At 38.9% G+C, this 19,962-nt stretch overlaps 1 protein-coding gene across 1 annotated transcript in view; it reads right to left on the bottom strand.

Annotated features, from left to right (window-relative positions):
- The window catches only part of LOC106876855 (caskin-2), a gene marked incomplete at its 3' end in the record, with an annotated part of 405,195 nt that overhangs the window by 103,108 nt on the left and 282,125 nt on the right, over nt 1-19,962 (bottom strand). The window contains exon 12 of the mRNA XM_052968105.1: nt 5,882-6,091. Coding sequence (XP_052824065.1) covers nt 5,882-6,091 — 210 coding nt within the window. The remainder of the gene's footprint in view (nt 1-5,881; nt 6,092-19,962) is intronic.

Consider the following 19,962-nt stretch of genomic DNA (forward strand, 5'->3'; position numbering starts at 1 on the left):
TTATTGGGGCAAGTGAAAGCGAAATTGTGATGGCACCTGTGCCCAGCATCGCCTTTCTGGCACTTGTGCCTGCGGCATGTGTAAGGACTTTCGAGCGAAATCGTTGCCAGTGCCCCTGGACTGGCTCTTGTGCGGATGGCACATAAAATATACCATTTTGAGCATGGCCGTTGCCAGTACCGCCTGACTGGCCTTCGTGCCGGTGGCACGTAAAAGCACCCTCTACACTCTCCGAGTGGTTGGCGTTAGGAAGGGCATCCAGCTGTAGAAACTCTGCCAAATCAGATTGGAGCCTGGTGTAGCCATCTGGTTTCACCAGTCCTCAGTCAAATCGTCCAACCCATGCTAGCATGGAAAGCGGATGTTAAACGACGATGATGATATACACACACACACACACATATATATACATATAAAAATCATTGGGAGAAACAATCTTATTAGATGGAGTCCTATAAACATAATCAAACAAATGGAACAGATTTTGATGGTAGTATGGATTAAATCTTTAATCTAACCAGACAGCTGTTTCTGTCGCAAAAGACCATGTTTCGGGTATACAATTTAAGAATAGGTATTTCAACAATAGTAATACACATTATTATATTATGTCATTGGCCAGTGTGATTTATGTGGTGGGCGGATAGCACGGGGCCCAAGTTTTGGGTGTATCTTAAAGGTAATACCAACATCATTTGGGCAATGCTGATGTGGAATATTCTCGACATTCTGCAGATGGTGTAGCGCTCAAGGTGACATTGCAAAGAATAAAACCTGAGCTTTTCTAGTCAAGGCCTGTCATGCCATCTATTTTTTTTGTAATTGATCTTTGAGGCGCTTCAACTTTGATGACACTTTATTTCGGGTGGGGAGACCACAGTGGACAACAGTATTCAAGGTGGGGTTAGGCAAAAGTAGAGAAGAGAAGAATAATGGTGTGGATATCTCTCGACTGGAAAGTTCTGAGAATCCAGGAACACATTCTGTGGGCCATGTCAGTTTTGCTGTTTATATGAGCAACCCAGCTTATGTTGTTGTCCACAATTACTCTCAAGTTTCTTAGGTTGTTGGATGCCATTAAAATTTCACCTGAAGGAAGGAAGTATGGGAGTTTCAGGGTAACCACTTTTCCTAAGTGGATTAACTCAAATTTGTCCTCAACAGTATATTATTCATTTCCCCACATTGGATGACAGCCAGTTGATCTGACTGAAGACATGACCGGTGAACCACTTCATTGACAACCCTCCGGATCTTGGAATCATCTGCAAAGATTCTTATGTTGCCATGTCAGTAATGTCAGTGATGAAGATGATGAAAAGAAGTGAACCCAACACAGTGCCTTGTGGAACACCACTACTGACTTTGGCAGGGATTGATTTTAGTCCCACTGCATGGCACCTTGGACAAGTGTCTTCTATTATAGCCTCAGGCCATCTAAAGCCTTGTGAGTGGATTTGGTAGATGGAAAGTGAAAGAAGCCCATCATATGTGTGTGTGTGTGTGTATATTTGTGTTTGAAACCCCACCATCGCTTGACAACCAATGTAGGGGTGTTTATGTCCACATAACTTAGCGGTTCAGCAAGAGGCCAGTAGAATAAGTACCAGGCTTACAAAGAATAAGTCCTAGGGTTGATTTGTTTGACTAAAGGCAGTGATCCAGCATGGCCACAGCCAAATGATTGAGACAAGTAAAATAATAAAAGAGTGTATACACACACACAGTGAGTGTGTCTTTGTGTCTGTGTTTGTCTCCACTGCTATTTGGCAATTAGTGTGGATGTGTTTACACCCCTACGACACAGAGGTTCAGCAAAAGAGACTTATAAAATAAGTACCAGGTTTAACAAAAAAAAAAAAAAAAAAAAAAAAAAAAAAAAAGGTACGAGAGTTGATTCATTTGACTAAAATTCTTCAAGGCAGTGCTCCTGCATGGCCACAGTCTAATGACTGAAAGAAGTAAGAAGGTAAATATATGTGGTTAAGGATGGCTGTATGTTTTAAGGAATTTTGTTCACAACCATCTGTACGGAGGTTCAGTCCCAACGTGAGGTACTTCAGGCAAGTGTCTTCTACCATAGACTTAGGCCTGCCAAAACCTTGTGAGTAGATTTGGCAGATGGAAACTGAAAGAAGCCCGTCATTTATGTGTGTGTGAGAGAGAGCGTAGATATGGGTGTGTCTCCTTGTCTTGTCCTCACACAATAGTTGTAAACAAGTGCCAATGTTATATAAACGGTGTCCTTCGTTGCCAATCATCTATGAAAACACATGGGGGGGTTGGGGGGGGGGTTGGATATTACAATATTACATTGCTTGGAAACGAGAGAGGATTGGCAATGAATTCTGTCTGAACATTAATACATCGACAACGCTGCTGCTGCTGCTAACGATGATAAAACTGATGAGGATAACGATGATAAAACTGATGAGGATGATGATGAGTCTGTATTTCATAATCTCTATTCAATAAAACAGAGGATGTTAAAACAAGCACAACCAGGTTTAAACAAGTACAATGGTCGATGCAATCAACTAAAACACTTTAAGGCAGTGCCCCTGGATGGCTGCAGTCCAAAGACTGAAACCAGTTATATACAAGCTCACACACAGAGTGAGACTAAATAATGCGTTTATTAAACATACATGGCATGGTTTCCGCTTACATATTTATGCATAAGCATGCTGTGTTACTTTAAGAGTGGAACTACTTCCTTGGTAGGTGATTTGATCTGAGATCATGAGTTGAAACCGAAAACAATTAACACATTGTTCCAGAGGAGTAATGATAGACATGTTAGAACACACACACACACATACTCTTTTACTTGTTTCAGTCATTTGACTGCGGCCATGCTGGAGCACTGCCTTTAGTCGAGCAAATCGACCCCGGGACTTATTCTTTGTAAGCCTAGTACTTATTCTACCGGTCTCTTTTGCCAAACTGCTAAATGACGGGGACCTAAACACACCAGCATCGGTTGTCAAGCAATGCTAGAGGGACAAACACAGACACACAAACACATACACACACATATATATATACATATATACGATGGGCTTCTTTCAGTTTCCGTCTACCAAATCCACTCACAAGGCTTTGGTCAGCCTGAGGCTATAGTAGAAGACACTTGCCCAAGATGCCACGCAGTGGGACTGAACCCGGAACTATGTGGTTGGTAAGCAAGCTACTTACCACACAGCCACTCCTTTTTATTTGGGATATTGTATAAAATGTGACCTACATGGAAAAAGTGTAAAATATAAACACCAAACATATACATTGATGATATACAAAGAGATGACAATATATGTTATATATCTACCATGACATCTACTAGAGTTATTTTAATGACTAAACACTAAACTGTATGAATTGTTAACAAGGTGGCTTGCTGTAACAAAGGGTAAAGGTTCAAGCTGGCCTTTCAGAACCACACAGTGCATGTCAGACAAAAGCATATTACTAATTGCTACTAGGAATCAGGTAACCATAGCAACTTTATGGCTGAGTGGCTTTTGTCAGGAAGGGTAAACAGCTGGGAATAACTCAAAACTAACATAGTAGAAACAAAATTGATTCTGTGAATGGGAGGTGCTGGAAAGTAGAACAAGGAAGATTTGATTAGATGTAAATGAGGGAAGATTTGGACAGTTGGTGGAGGTGGTGGATGGAAGGTGTCGCACAGGTAGACATGGTGGCAAAGGGCATCTGTGGTAGGAGTAGACTAAGGAAGACTTGAATGGTGGTGGCAGTGTTGGATTATAGAGGTGGTGGTGGCAGTGGTGGACAGGTGTGGCACAAGTAGACATGGTGGCAATGGATGGTGATGGTTGGTCAAGGTGCCCTTGGGTAATGGTAGCATAGGGCATCTGTGGTAGGAGTAGACTAAGAAAGGCTTAAATGGTGGTGGCAGTGGTGAATGGTAGATGTAGAGGTAGATTAGGGAAGACCTAGGAGTTGATGGTAGGAATTTGAAATGGAAAAAGCAAAGACTCAAGGGTTGGCAGTGATGGTTGGTAAGGTACAACAGTGGCAAAAGAAGTAAGTTTTGGGGGTTGGTGGTGATGGTGAGCAGAGATGATAGAAATGACAAAGGATATTATGGAAAACAACAGTAAGGGCCAAAAGGACACTAAAACCACAGAGACACATGTAAACATGTAATGCATCATCACCATCATCATCGTCTTGATGTCCACTTTTTCATGTTTGCATGGGTCAGACAGAGTTTGCTGAGGCAGATTTTCTATGACTTGGTGCCCTTCCCCCTTATTGCCAACTCTTAAGCAAGTTAATATATCTCTCCTTGGTCGGGGCATGTTTTCATGGAAGATTGGACACAAATAACATTGCTTGTATGAAAGTAACACTCATTTACAATGAATACAGTTATGCCAGTACCATCTGACTGGTACCCAGGCCGGTGACAAGTAAAAAGTGCCATTTGAGCATTGGGCCTCATTGAGGCAGTGACAGGTGACCAACACCCTTGGTGATATACCATGCTTGGGTAGACCTGTCAAGCCAAGTGAGACCGTAGTCATGGTCAGGTCAATGGCACTAATGCCAGTGGCTCATAAAAAAACACCCACTACACTCTCAGAGTGGTTGGCATTAGGAAGGGCATCCAGCTGTAGAAACCTTGCCAAATCAGATTGGAACCTAGTGCAGCCCCCTGGCATACTAGTTTTCAGTCAAACCGTCCAACCCATGCCAGCATGGAAAGCGGACATTAAATAATGAAGTTGATAATGATGATGACAGTATAAAAACAATGAAACACAAACACACACACACAACACACTAATCTATGTAGTCTGGAATAAATCATCTTCATCATCATTTAATATCCATTTTCCATATTGGCATGGATTGGATGCTTTGACAGGATCTGCTGAACCACAGGGCAGCATTGTGCTCCATGCTCTTCCTAATGCCAGTCACCTAATACTGGGTATTGGATGCTCCTTTTTTTAATTTTTATTTTGTGCCACCAACATTAGTGGCATCGCCAAGTAGCTAAATGGATATGAAAGAACAAGAAAAGAGAGAAAAAGGAAGCGTCCCCTTGATTATGTAAGAGAAATTTTGGAGAGGGTGGACAACAAATTTTATACCAGGGACAAGCAGAGATGTCCCATGTGTAAAGAAATAAAGAATGGTAAGCAGAATTCCGGTTTAAGCTCCCCATGTAATCCTTCATAACCTTTCTTTATTTTTTGCAATTTTCAGAAAATTTTTGCAAACACAGGAAGAATTCATATGATTATGCAAAAAAACCAAAAAAAACCCCAAAACCCCCCTCACTTTTTTTGTGTGATTTAAGACCGATTTAGCTGTTATTTTTAGCACATCTCACGACCACCTGATACCTTCCTTGTTTCTTTGTCACTCTGACAGGTATTGAGGTTTTTCACCATTTTTCTCTCCATAAACATATTTAATCGAATGATGATGCACCCAAGGGCAGTCCATTGCTAAGAGTTAAGCAAAGAATTTGGATTGTCCATATTTGAAACTCTGGTTTAAAAAAAACATTCAGGAAAGAGAACTTTTAGGATTGGAAGTTGGGGGCGGGGAGAAACGGGTTTTAAAAAAATTTTCTTTTAAATTAAAAAAATTTTTTTTTCTTTTTCATAATTGTATGAACTCCCATGTGTAGAACAAAAATTTGCAGAAATTTTCTGAAAATTCCCCAAAAATAGAAAAGTTATGAAGGGTTATATATGATGTGCTTAAGCTACAATTCCAGAGAATGGCCATTTCTCACAGCTAAGACATTTACGATTATAAATTTGCTAAATCATAATTGATCTGATGCTTAACAACAAGATGTGAAGTTTCAAAAAAGGGAAACGGTAAACTTTAAACTTACCATGTGACTGATTGGATGTCATGGCGCTGGGTGATGGTGGGGGTGGAGGAAAGGGATACGTATCATCACTTCCACTCCCATCTGATGTGGTTCGTTTTGTGGTCCCGTAAGCCAAACTGTTGCGATTGAGAAGATCAGGCACTTGAATGCCGGTAGCAGGAACCAGCGGGGGAGTCTTGGTGTTGATATGATTGTGTGATGACGAGTGAGCTGCAAGGAAATGAGATAAGATTGCAATAAGAAAGAGAGACAGACGAGGAGAAAGATGACAGACCAAACGAAACAAAAAAAATAAATAAATAAATAATGAAAAATAAACAATAAAATAATAGAAATGTGGGTGGTTACTATAGATACAAGTGTGTCTGGATGCAGGGCAGAATGACAGCTGGGACACAAGCTAAAGAATTTAGAGTTTGGTGGTGCTTTATCAGTTTCGCGTGAGTATATGTTTTATATATACATATATACATATACACATATATATATATATATATATATATACATACATGCATACATATATATACATACACACACATGTATACACACAAACATGTATATACATACATATATATACACAAGCACACAGACATATACAAACACACACATTTACATATATATACACACACACATATATATGGACTGTGTGCGCCTGTGTGTGTGAGTGTATATATAGACATGTGTGTATGTATGTATGTGTGTGTATATATATATATATATATATATATATAATATATATTGTATAATATGTTATTTTAAAGCTAAATATACTGTCCAAACATGACTACCATGATGTGGTTGGATGGTTGGATGTATTCCTCTTGGTGCACTGAGCTACCAGTTATCAGTGGCTGTGCAAAATCTACCCCTGCACCCACACATCACTGCAGAGAGGGGGCGCTTGCCCTCCCCCCCAACACTGTTATCAATACTATATTGACATCTCTAACACTGCCAAATCACCATACCACCACCACCACCACCAACATCATCACATCTACTACCATGTGTTTAGCATGTTTCCTTGTTCACCTGAGGTCAATGACCCAGATATGAAAGGATGTTGTGATGGACACAGACACACACAAAAATAACCAAAGATATTTTATTTATTTACTCATTTATTTGTTTTATTTTGCACTGCTTTTTCCAAAGTGCATATGAGGATTTGAACCAAGTGCTTTGAGATACTAAAATACTGATGGATTACATATTGCCCTTGTTCGTAACTGCAAGGTAAAACTGCACCATCTTATGATAACACATCTACGGTTAGGACACTACACAGAACTAGTGGTCTAGTGACTTTTAGGTAGAGGGTGAAAATCTTAATTGGGTTAGGATTGAGTAGATACTGACAGCAGAGAGATGCATTATAAGACACTTTCTTGAGACAAACACTGCAGCTTTTCTGGCTTTTTACACTATATCTACATAGAAATATACAGAATGCTATTTTGAATTAATATTGTCTCCATTACTAATACCAATTTGCGACACCAGTAATTTGTTAATCACTGTTTTTCTATATCAGTAGAAGCTAAAATTGTCTAAGTGATTGATAGTGGATACTTGCAACTGATGATGTGCAAAGACGCAGCTGGATGCTATTCATCTGCTACCGATATATTTTTTGTGCTTTTTAGCACTATACGTCTATAAAAGATACTTTCTCTGGCTTTCTACAGTATATCTACATTAAATAAAATATACAGAACGCTATTTTGAACTACCACTACTTCCATCCTTAATAATGAATTAATATAGATGACATAATTATAGTTAACTGCTTTTCAACTCTGGGTTTATGCCAGGAATCTCAGTTTGCAGAGCTGGCATATCCTTGAGCAAACTGTTCTGGCTTCTAAAGTGCACTAAAGTAGAAAGCAGGCAATCATTTTATGACTGGTTGGTTGACAACTTCAGCTTACAGTTGTAACCCGACATTTTTCATACTTTGGCTAACTTTTAAATTCAATATTGCTATCACTCATAGATATGCTTATAAAATATTTTTAAAATACGGTGCAGCATCCATGACTTTTGGAAACATTTTTTCACTCAGAATTTTCAAAGCATGGAATAAACTATCTGCATCAGTTATTGGCAGTCAGAACACCACATCTTTCAAGATTTCTATGCTCCTTGAAATTTACCAGCGCTACCCCTGATGTGCCTTTCCTCTTTATGGATATCTTTCACTTTTCATTTATCCTTTACTTGTTTCAGTCATTTGACTGTGGCCATGCTGGGGCACCACCTTGAAGAATTTTTAGTCAAATACATTGATCCCAGTATTTCTTTTTTTAAAGCCTGGAACTTATTCTATTGGTCTCTTTTGCCAAACCATTAAGCTACAGGGATGTAGGCACAGACACAAAGACATATACACACACACACACAGAGGCATGATGGGCTTCTTTCAGTTTCTGTCTACCAAATCCAATCACAAAGCTTTGGTTGGCCCAAGGCTATTATAATAGAAGACATTTTTTCAAGGTGCCCTGCAGTGAGACTGAACCTGGAACCATGTGGTTGAGAAGCTAGTTTCTTTTGCATTTCATTCTTTGTACTATACTTTTGCCTAGCATTACTGTCTTTCTTTAATGACTACTGCTGCCTTCTGCCCCATTTTTCACCCTTTGGCAACAAGTTGTAATGAAACTGAGCACTGTATACAATAAGCTTATTATTATCATCTAGCGCTTGCAAGCCAACTGTATTAATGATCAGACAACGTAGCTATTTGCAAGTCTTCTTTCAATGTATGACAGTCGTAGTATCATGACAATGGTTGTTGTTGCAGAATGTGCTACTGTGCTTAACTTATGACTATATATAAACAGACAAACATTATGCCATTTCTTTCTAGATTTCTATACAAACTACACTTTCAGCATGACTTAATTCTTGCTGGCAATGGTGCTGCATAAAAAAGCACCCAAGCCACTCTGTAAAGTGGTTGGCATTAGGAAGGGCATCCAGCTGTAAAAACCATGCCAAAATAGACCTCACTGGGGCTGGTGCCACATAAAAAGCATCCAGTCCAGTCCAGTCTGTAAGGTGGTTGGTATCAAGAAAGGCATCCAGCCATAAAAATCAGGCCAAAACAGACAGTGATGCCTGGTGCAGTCTTTTGGATTGCCAGCTCCTATTGAACTATCCAACCCATGCCAGCATGGAAAACAGGGATGATGATGATGAAGACTGTGAATTATGAGTTCAAAACAAATTGGAACAAGATTATATTATCATATAGCAAAAACCAGAATTATTATAATTATTATAAATACAATTTAGTGTATTTGGAGAATGCACAGTGCTCACCTAGCGTGTGTCTGTGCGTGCGTGTACACACAGACACACAATATGTGTCACTAGTTGTATAACCTGTCCTGCTAGCATTACATGACTAATAAATGTTCTTGTCAAGATAAAACAGCAGAGTTAAAATAGCAGAAACAAATTTCATTCATTCGAATTTAATAATTTTTTTTTTTTTTACATCTGTTTTTCTATGCTAGCATGTGTTGGATAAATATACCATTGAAGCATCGTTTTACACCCAGATGCCCTTCTTCTCTCTATCCATTACCTGTTTTGCAAGGGGTCTCTTCACTCACATGTCTCTGAAGGCATGAAAAAGGAAGACGATTTACTCTTTTTTTTTTTATTACTCTTTTGCTTGTTTCAGTCATTTGACTGCAGCCATGCTGGAGCACCGCCTTTTAGTCGAGCATATCAACCCCGGGACTTATTCTTTGTAAGCCTAGTACTTATTCTATCGGTCTCTTTTGCTGAACCGCTAAGTGACAGGGACATAAACACACCAGCATCGGTTGTCAAGCAATGCTAGGGGGACAAACACAGACACACAAACACACACACATATACATATATACGACGGGCTTCATTCAGTTTCTGTCTACCAAATCCACTCACAAGGCTTTGGTCAGCCCGAGGCTATAGTAGAAGACACTTGCCCAAGATGCCACGCAGCGGGACTGAACCCGGAACCATGTGGTTGGTAAGCAAGCTGCTTACCACACAGCCACTCCTGCACCTAGAGAGTAATAACAACAAAACTGCTAGTAAGGAACAACTTTCAGAGCACAAATGTAAACAAACACAAACATGTACACACACACACGCTTGTGCATATGCACATTTAGGGTAAATGCTTGTATTCTGAGGGTGCTGCTGCACTCTGAATGCATGAGTTGATGTCTCATCAGGTGGTGAAGCAGCCCTGTAGGTGTTTCGGCCCCTTTCACCATGACACCAGAACTGCTCAGGGACAGACACCAATGCAAGCAACAGCACAACATGCAACTCATGCACAACAGTACAAGTTTTGTTGGGTCAGACATTGGGACTCTGAGCCAAATGTTTCCACCCACCTCAATGCTTTTTCTTGTGCTACCACTCATCCTCTCTTGAGCCAGATGTAATGGCTTGCTTTCTTAGAGACCCCTGATAATTTTCTTGGAGCATCATTCCTCCCCTTCACAGCTAGTCCAAGACTTTTGAACTTCAAGTGAATCCTTGTTCCAACAAATCCTTTAACACTTATCATTACATAACGGAATATTGCCTCCCATCCATTGTTTTTATTTTTCTACCAAAGTACCAAATTCACTCACAAGGCTTTGATCAGCTCCTTGCGAAAGACATCATTCATTGGGGATTGAACTCATAATCTTATGATCGTGAAGAGTACTTCTCAACCACCCAAGCATGCTTGTACTGATTATAGTGTCTAATTTGCGAAGATAAACAATGGCAAACATTCTGCAGTATAAATCGCAGCGCAGTTGTCCGACAAATGATAGATATACGATTACAGTCTCTCTGTCTGTAAGACTGTTGCTCTTTATGTTTTCATTGCACATTGGTTCTTATAATAATATACACATACAGTAGTCTTTTCAACTTGCATACGCTTTGCAAATAGATTTTATTAAAACAAAGCCAATAAGAAACATATATTACACATTTAATCTATTACATTTAGTCATGTTTTACAAACAGTGCATTCATGCAGAAGTCTCTCTCTCTCTCTCTCCACGCCACCAGCTGCACAATACTGCATAGTAGAGCAACGGCAGCACCAGCATCTAATCACAGCTGCCACTTAAAGACGGCATCTCGTTAATTAAGCAAAGATGGATTAACAATAATGTTCAAACATCTCCAATCTCTCTCTCATCTCCTTTGAATCAATGCAATTTCCTGAAAAGCAGAAGAAAAAGAAGGGGGAAAAAACAACAACAACAAAAAGTACTACACCAGCATCATTGAATATTCTGATGACACTATGGGGTGGGTTTTGGGTGGGGAATGATGTTGGTAGTGGTGGTGGGGGTGGAAAGTGGGGAGGAAAAGTTAAAGAGGTAAAAACAAATAATGAATGAAACCCCACCAAAAAAATAATTAAAAAAAGGAATAAAAGGCAGAGAAGAAAATAAAAAAAAAAATTCCTGAGAAATAAGAAAAAAAGAAAACAAAGAAATGTAGAAAAAGAAAAAGCAAAGATAAGTAGAATAGAGAAGTATGAGAAGTGTTGTAGAATGAAGGGATATAAGGAGTCTGAGGATTAGGAGAATAGCGAAATGAGGAATAAGAGATTAGTAAAGTATGAGGAGCTGAATAGGGAAGTATGAGGAGGAGGAGGAGTAGAGTACAAGACTAAGAAGGGAGTAGTAGAGTACAAGGCAGAAGTGCAGAAGCAGAACACAAGAGTGTGATGAGGAGTAGAGTACGAGGATGAGGAGGAGGAGGATAAGGAGGAGGAGGGGGGAGACTAAGAAGGGAGTAGTAGAGTACAAGGCTAAGAAGGGAGTAGTAGAGTACAAGGAAGAGGAGTAAAGTACAAGACTAAGAAGGGAGTAGTAGAGTACAAGGCTGAAGTGCAGTAGCAGAACACAAGAGTATGATGAGGAGTAGAGTACAAAGAAGTGGAGTACAAGGCTAAGAAGGGAGTAGTAGAGTACAAGGAAGAGGAGTAAAGTACAAGACTAAGAAGGGAGTAGTAGAGTACAAGGCTGAAATGCAGTAGCAGAACACAAGAGTGTGATGAGTAGTAGAGTACAAGGAGGAGGAGAAGGAGTAGTACAAGACTATGAAGAGTAATAATAAAGTACAAGCCTAGGAAGAAGAGGAGAGTAGAGTACAGGCCTATGAGGAAGAGGAGTAGAGTATAATACTATGAAGAGGAGAAGAAAAGTATAAGATTGAAAAATGGTAGTAGAATACAAGAGTTAGGAGGAGAATACATGACAGTGAGTTGTAGTAGAGTACGAGACTGGGGAGAAGTAGAGCACAAGACTTTTTGAAAAGTACCTGTAGAGTATAAAAGTATGATGAGGAGAATATAGAACTGTGAGGTGTCATAGGAGTATGAGACAATGGAGAGTAATTGTAGAGTACAAAAGTATTTGAAGAGGAGTAACAGAGTACAAGACTATAAGGAGTGGTATTAAAATACAAGAGTACTTGAACAGTGGTAGAATAGAGAAGCATTAGGTGTTGATGAGAGAAAATGTTAAAATCAGATGGCAGACAGCAGAGAAGAGGAGGAAGTAAAAGAAAAAAATACATTCAACAGGAAAAAAGGAAGAACTGTAAGAACGGAAAGATGAGTTCTTAGCTAATGAATTGACAATATTTATAGTGAAATAATTAACTTAATGAGTCTTATGTTTTATGTTTTGTTTAGCTGAATTAACTGTCCTGTTGCATGAAACAAGAATGGTCTGTATTTGTTTCATTAATTTTACAAATTGCTAATTGAAGGCACTCCTATACTGACCATCCCTCCTGTAAAGTAGAAGTACAATATTCGCAAGCCGTGATTGGTCAGGACTGAAAAGTTCTTCTCAATGTCACAAACCTGGGTAAGGCTTTTTTTTTTTCAGGGTTAACTTCTAGTTGTCTTTGTGGGTCTCCTCTATCCATTCCAATGATGTTTTCCGAGAGAAAAGACTTACATAGCTCAGTGCCAGTTTTGCCATAGGTGAATAAATGAATATAAAAACCACTGCCATTGTTTTAAAGTCTACTTTTCCGTGCTTGCATGCATGAGTCAGATTGAATTTGTCGAGGTGGATATTCTACAGCCAGATGCTCTTCCTGTCACCAACTCTCACCTGTTTCTAAGTAAGATGGTATTTCCCCTTGGCAGGATATGCTTTCACATAGAATTGGAAATGAAGCGTAACACTTGCACGATGAAGATGCTTGCTTACAACCATCACACGACGTCGAGGAAAGGAGAGAGTAACACACACATGATGGTTTTCTTTTAGTTTCTTCATCACTTAACTTCTACCTTCCATACTGGCGTAGGTTGGATGGTTTGATAGGAGCCAGCCAAGCAGGAGCCCGCACCAGACTTCTGTGTCTGTTTTGGCAGGGTTTTACAGCTGGATGCCCTTCCTAACACCAACCACCCAGCAAAGTTTCCATCTACCAAATTCACCTACAAAGTTTCATTCAGCCTGAGGCTATAGTAGAAGATACTTTTCAATATGCCATGCAGTTGGGATTGAACCCAAAATTACATGGTTAGGAAGCAAGCTTCTCAACTCCACAACCTCAACTGCCCCTATTGTCTCATCATCTATATGTATTATGTCCATACCAGCAGAGCCATTGCTCTTGTATGCAACACTTGATTCCTCTTAAACCCTGATCTCTGATCTCAGTGTTCACACACAGCAACATTACATATCCAGCTAATCACGCTCACTTTGTTTCTTTCCAACCTTCATACACACACACACACACACACACACACATTCTCCGCAATTTCTAACAGGTCAAGCAAAGACATAGAGACTCCTTTGTTACAGATCACCCAAACATCTTTGGTATACCAGCAAGCTTGTGTATTAGTATTTAACAGCAAAATTAACTACAGATAGCAATGAGAACTAACTGGAGTCAAATACATCAGTTAGAAAACATCAAAATTACATTTATACAGTCAAGGAGATCAAAGCTAAACAAGGTCATCCATCAGAACAGAACAAATACGTACATGTTTATCAGAATTGATCAAATGTAGGCATATTTATTGGAACTGAAATACACATACATTCATCAGAACTGGATAAATATACACACATCCATTAGAACTAAACAAATATATACAGTAACCACAATTAAACATGGATATACACCATTAACAACAGCAGCATTACTGGTGATAACTGCATAATGCTATATAAAGCTGTGATGAGGAATGTTAGAGCAACACTGACTGTGAACCTGAGGTGAGGGTTGTTATGCTAAGAATTGGTTTGTATATCGGCACAAGAAAAGAGAAATCTCTTTATCTCTTGTACTTGTTTCAGTCATTACATAGCGGCCATGTTGGGGCACCACCTTAAATTTTTAGTTAAATCAACTGACCCCAGTACATTTTTATTATTTATTTTTTTTAAGCCTGGTGCTTATTCTATAAGATTCTTTTGTCAAACCACTAGCTTACGGGGACACAAACCCCTTGTCAAGTGATGGTGAGGGTCAAATACAGACACATATATCTGATGGGCTTCTTTCAGTTTCTGTTTACCAAATCTACTCACAAAACTTTGGTTGACCCAAGGCTATAATAGAAGACTTTGCCCAAGGTGCCATAATGTGGGACCGAACCCAGAACCATGTGGTTCGGAAGCAAGCTTCTTACCAAATATATTTTCCATTGGACACAACAACATGCCCTGTCTATTGACCATTGTGGTTAGTGCAGAGAAGGGACATGCTCTTTGTGCCTTGTCTCCATGTATTTTGTGATGCTGCTGCTGATGATGATGATGTTATTGATAGTAAGCATTAGTGTGGTGTTAAATATCAAAGGTTAAAATCATGATTGCCGCGCTGTGGTATTAGCATTAAAAGGCACTTCTGATGTTGATGGAAGACAAACAACCATCTATGCAATAAACAGTTCTTCGCATCGATATAGACACACCATACATAACATACACACACAAGTATACATGGGGTCATGTGCATTTACAAACAAACAAAACCACATCTATGTTAAAAAATAAACATATCTCCATACATAGATGCATATCATATATATATATATATATATATATATATATATATATATACACACACACACACACACAAAATCACATCTATATTAAAAAATAAAAATATCTGCACACACACACACACACACACACAAGATGCATAAATAAAGCAGGTAACCTTTAACAAATGTATTTCTGACACTTTGGAATGAATGTCTGCATAACAGCGCTGGTCACTAATAGAAACCTGCCAACTACATACATACACAAATACATACATATATATTTATATATATATATATACATAGGTAAAAAGTAAAAGTGAAAATAGTACGGAAGTATGTTTAAAGATGCTTTTATTTATTTTTTTTTCTTTAATCAGACAGAAGTATTTTTATGTGTTACATTAAATGACTTTTATAAAATATTAGCAGTTCCGATGTGTATGTTCATCTTATCAATTATTAAAAAATTCAAAGTGAGGAATTAGGAAATAGGAATTAAAAATGAGAAATTAAAACAGTTTTTTCTCATATTTTGTGCATAGTTAAGAGCATGTATGTTGTTACTAGACCCAACTCCTTGTAGAACAAATATTGCCAAGCGTAATACTCAAATTACAGAGCAGAAGGCAAGCCACTGGATTTGGTTATAAAGAGATGATGAGCAATGTCTCAAAGAATATTGAGTGAAACCTAACAACCAATTGATCTAGCAAGTGGGGCCTCATTTCAGCGAGGTGAGGGCTGATGTACAATGATGCCATCAAGGGGAATACCCTGAAATGGTGTGCATTCTCTCCTGATACCCCATAAGCTTGCTAGCGTCCGATGCAGAGCTTTCAACTGGTAGCACTTGCATCTGCAAGTTGTTTGTAAAATCTCTCTTTCCCTCTATGTGTGTATGTGTGTATGTGTGTGTGTATTTATTATTTGATAGACACAATACATGTCTTTATGTGCTACTAATAGTTTCTTGTGCTGAGAACATGCTAAATAATGAATTAGAGTATGTGTAACAACTCTGCACAAGTCATCAGGTACAAGCCATAGCATAAACTAAAAATTGAGTCTGCTTTCCATGCTGGCATAAGTTGGTCAGTTTGACAGGGGCCAGTCAGGTAGAAGACTACTCCAGGCTACTGTCTGTTCTGGTATAGTTTTTACAACTGGATGCCTTCCTAACATGAACCACCCTGCAGAGTGGACTGAACACAAGCAAAGTCAGTTTTGGTATGGTTTTTACAGATGGATGACCTTCCAAATACCAAACACTTCACAGTGCGGACAGGATGCTTTTAACGTGGTACCAGTGCTGGCAAGGTTACCAAGTAACTTGCAGGACAAAGAATTTTAAGAGGGAAGGAGGCATTGGAGGAGGTGATGCATGTATGCATATATGTTTGAATGCATGTCATTGTTCAGTTTTATTTCAAGATCTCTTGCCAATAGAGAAAGAGTCGGTTTCTAGCCTAGATCCAAGGTTCCATCATTGGAATTTCAACATCAACAACAGGTCATTTTTGTTTGTATTTATGTATGTATGTATGTATATATATATGTGAAGATTCTTATGGTTTGCTTTATTGAGAGAAACCTAGAAACCAATTGATCTAGTGTATAGTCATGCGAATACATATATATATGCGAATACTATGTATTCGCACGCATATAGTTGCATATCTAGACATGCTCATATATATATTCAAATGATAAACTTCTGGAAAGTATTACAGGTTTTAGCAGTTCTAGTGATGGATTGAATCTGTAGTTTTCGAATTAGCTTTCTCCCTTCTAGTTTTGAGAAGTCTAATTTCTCAAGTTTGGTATTTGTGTTATGTGTGTATATATAGGCTTTTAGTATTGCAAACTGCAAGGCAGCCTAACATGCAGTGACGTGTTCGGTGATAGGAAAGGCATCCAGCAGACATTGGAGAATGATGCAGTCCAGTGAATCTGCTAGAACCTCTCAAAACCGTCTAACGTAAACCATCCTAGAAAATGGACATTAAAAGACGACGGTGATGATGATTCCAGTTGATGAAACATCTGGAATACTCGTCATTGAGGCTGTGTCACATGATACATGTACATATTGGTGTGCATGTGTGAAAATATAAGTGTGCGTGTGTGTGTACATATATGAAGTACACATATGCACAGACACTAAACGGTTTACACATCACCTTTGCTGTGATCAACCCCTTCTTGTATTATAACCAACAGATCTTCCTTTTCCGGTGAAACTGTTTATTTCAAACAAGAGTCTGTTAGTGCATTAGCTGCTGCACCATCTGTTACTTGACATAATTACCTTCTTTTTTTTTCCTTTTTTTTTTGTTACCTAGTATTCAGGTCACTTAGTACAACTTATCAGTATATAATAATATATTCTATGTCATTAGATAAACTCTCACAACACTGATGCGGAACCATAACCACCACCACCACCACCACCACCATCGCTGCCATCTCACCAGAAAGTAAAAATGAAAACACGTTTTCATATAACTGCCATTATCCAATGAAAACTATTTGTCCTGCATAGCATCTGTTATAGTTAAAACTGCATAAAAACTATGGAAGCCACTCTGTGCTAGCACCCTTAAAATTCCAGTTCAAAGTACATCAGTGACAATGTGTGTATTTGTATATTTATGATTTGTGTCTAAAAGAGGTAAAGGAGTATGTCTAGTTAGGTTACACAGTGAATATGTACCAAGACAATTGACAAGTCCCTTAACTCCTTGGGGGGCCATTGGGATGCTGCAGCCATGCAGCATGTCTAGGGTAAGAAAGCCTGGTGGAGCCCATCTCTCTCCAGGCTAAACTGGACTGGAGTAACGCAAAATGAAGTGTTTTGCTCAAGAACACAACAGATCACCTTGTCCGGGGATTGAAACCACAATCTTATGGTCGTGAATCCAACACCCTAACCACTATGCAATTAGTGGTACTCACTTCTACAGCTGAGTGGACTGGAGCAACGCAAAATGAAGTGTTTTGCTCAAGAACACAACAGATCACCTTGTCCAGGGATTGAAACCACAATCTTATGGTCGTGAATCCAACACCCTAACCACTAAGCAACTAGTGGTACTCGTTTCTACAGCTGAGTGGACTGGAGCAATGTGAAGTGAAGTGTTTTGCTCAAGAACACAATGTATCGCCTGGTCCAGGAATTGAAACCACAATCTTATGGGCGTGAATCCAACACCTTAACCTCTAAGCAACTAGCGGTACTCATTTCTACAGCTGAGCAGACTGGAGCAACGTGAAGTGAAGTGTTTTGCTCAAGAACACAGCAGATCACCTTGTCCAGGAATTGAAACCACAATCTTACGATTGTGAGTTCAACACTTAAAACCACAAAGTCACGTGCCTCCACATGCACCAAGACAGGGACAGTAAAATACTGATGAGAATAAGGGCAGGATGGAAGAGGTTTATCTCAATAAAGGACGTGATTAAAGTAGAGCCGGACAAGTCCATGCATTGCCAGATTCTTTGATAGCGCCATCCTGCTAGAATTCTTACATGCAAGTGAGATGAGGGCTACTATGAAGAGAGAACACAACTTGTTACAATGCCGAGGGCCATGGAAAGATCCATGTTAGAGATATCATTGTGAAAGCAAATCTAAAACGAGAATATTTGACAATAGAACAAGAGAATGATGGGAATTGTAGAATACTGGAAGCACAAGTTCTGCTGGGTCAGACATGGCGCAAGGTTCACAAACAATAGGTGGACCCAAGCAGTTACTAGGTGGTATCCAAGAGACCAAAAAAAAGGGCTACTTGGAAGGCCTCCACAATGATAGCATAAAATGTGCAGAGATATATTAGACATATCCTAATTTCAGTGGAGTGTATTCAGGAGAAGTGATTTTAGTGCATTAATGTATGTACCATAGGCCTAACTTCTCATAGGGTCAGGGTTGATTTTTATGAGACATTTTTTGGGGGTAGGGCAGGTGTCTTATATGCCATCAAGTATGGTATATATATATATATATATATATATATATATATATATATATATATATATATATATATATATATAGAGAGAGAGAGAGAGAGAGAGAGGTGTCCATAAATTATCTTTACAATTCAAAAAATTCAGAAAAAATAAAAAATAAGGATAACTCAGCAGAGTTTATTGGGAAACATAGGCAAACAAAGTTTTATTAGAAACATCAAAACACTTTTATAAATTCTGCTGAGTTATCCTGATTCTTAATTTTTTTTTTCAAAAATTTTCCGATGGTAAAGGTAATTTAAGGACACCCTGTGTGTGTATATGCATATATGAAAATGAGATGAGAAAGGAATGAAATTTGTTATCTCGTTTTCTTTCTTATTATCGCTCTATACCCAGCTGATGCTTCATTCTGAAGAATATGTATATTGGGTTATTATTACCTGGTTATTAGTCTCGCAATGCCTAAGAGAAATATTAAAATAGTTAAATGCAAATGCCCCCATCATTTGACATTGAAAAAATATGCACATGCACACGACAGAAAGACAAGCAGATAGACTAAAGTTTGTCAAGAAAAAAGCATAGTGGGAGAGAGAGAGATGTCTCATAGATTAGTTAAGATTTTAAAGAAATAAAGTCAAACAGAAAGTACAGTGAGTCTGTGAGTGTGTGTATGAGGGAATTGCTGAAAAGTTCATGGGTTTAAGGATATTTCTAAAAGCCTGGGTGGAGGCCCAAACTTATGAGTTCTTTTACAGTGCTTCGAAAAACTGAAGGGCTGCTGCAATAAGTGTGTGAATCCAAGTGGGGAATATGTTCAAAGAAATCATAATTAACTGATCCTCTTGCATTTTCTTTTACACGATGGGCGCAGGAGTGGCTGTGTGGTAAGTAGCTTGCTTACCAACCACATGGTTCTGGGTTCAGTCCCACTGTGTGGCACCCTGGGCAAGTGTCTTCAACTATAGCCTCGGGCCGACCAAAGTCTTGTGAGTGGATTTGGTAGACGGAAACTGAAAGAAGCCCGTCGTATATTTATATATATATATAT

Source organism: Octopus bimaculoides, chromosome 5, assembly GCF_001194135.2.
Source record: "Octopus bimaculoides isolate UCB-OBI-ISO-001 chromosome 5, ASM119413v2, whole genome shotgun sequence".
Taxonomy (NCBI): Eukaryota; Metazoa; Mollusca; class Cephalopoda; order Octopoda; family Octopodidae; genus Octopus; species Octopus bimaculoides.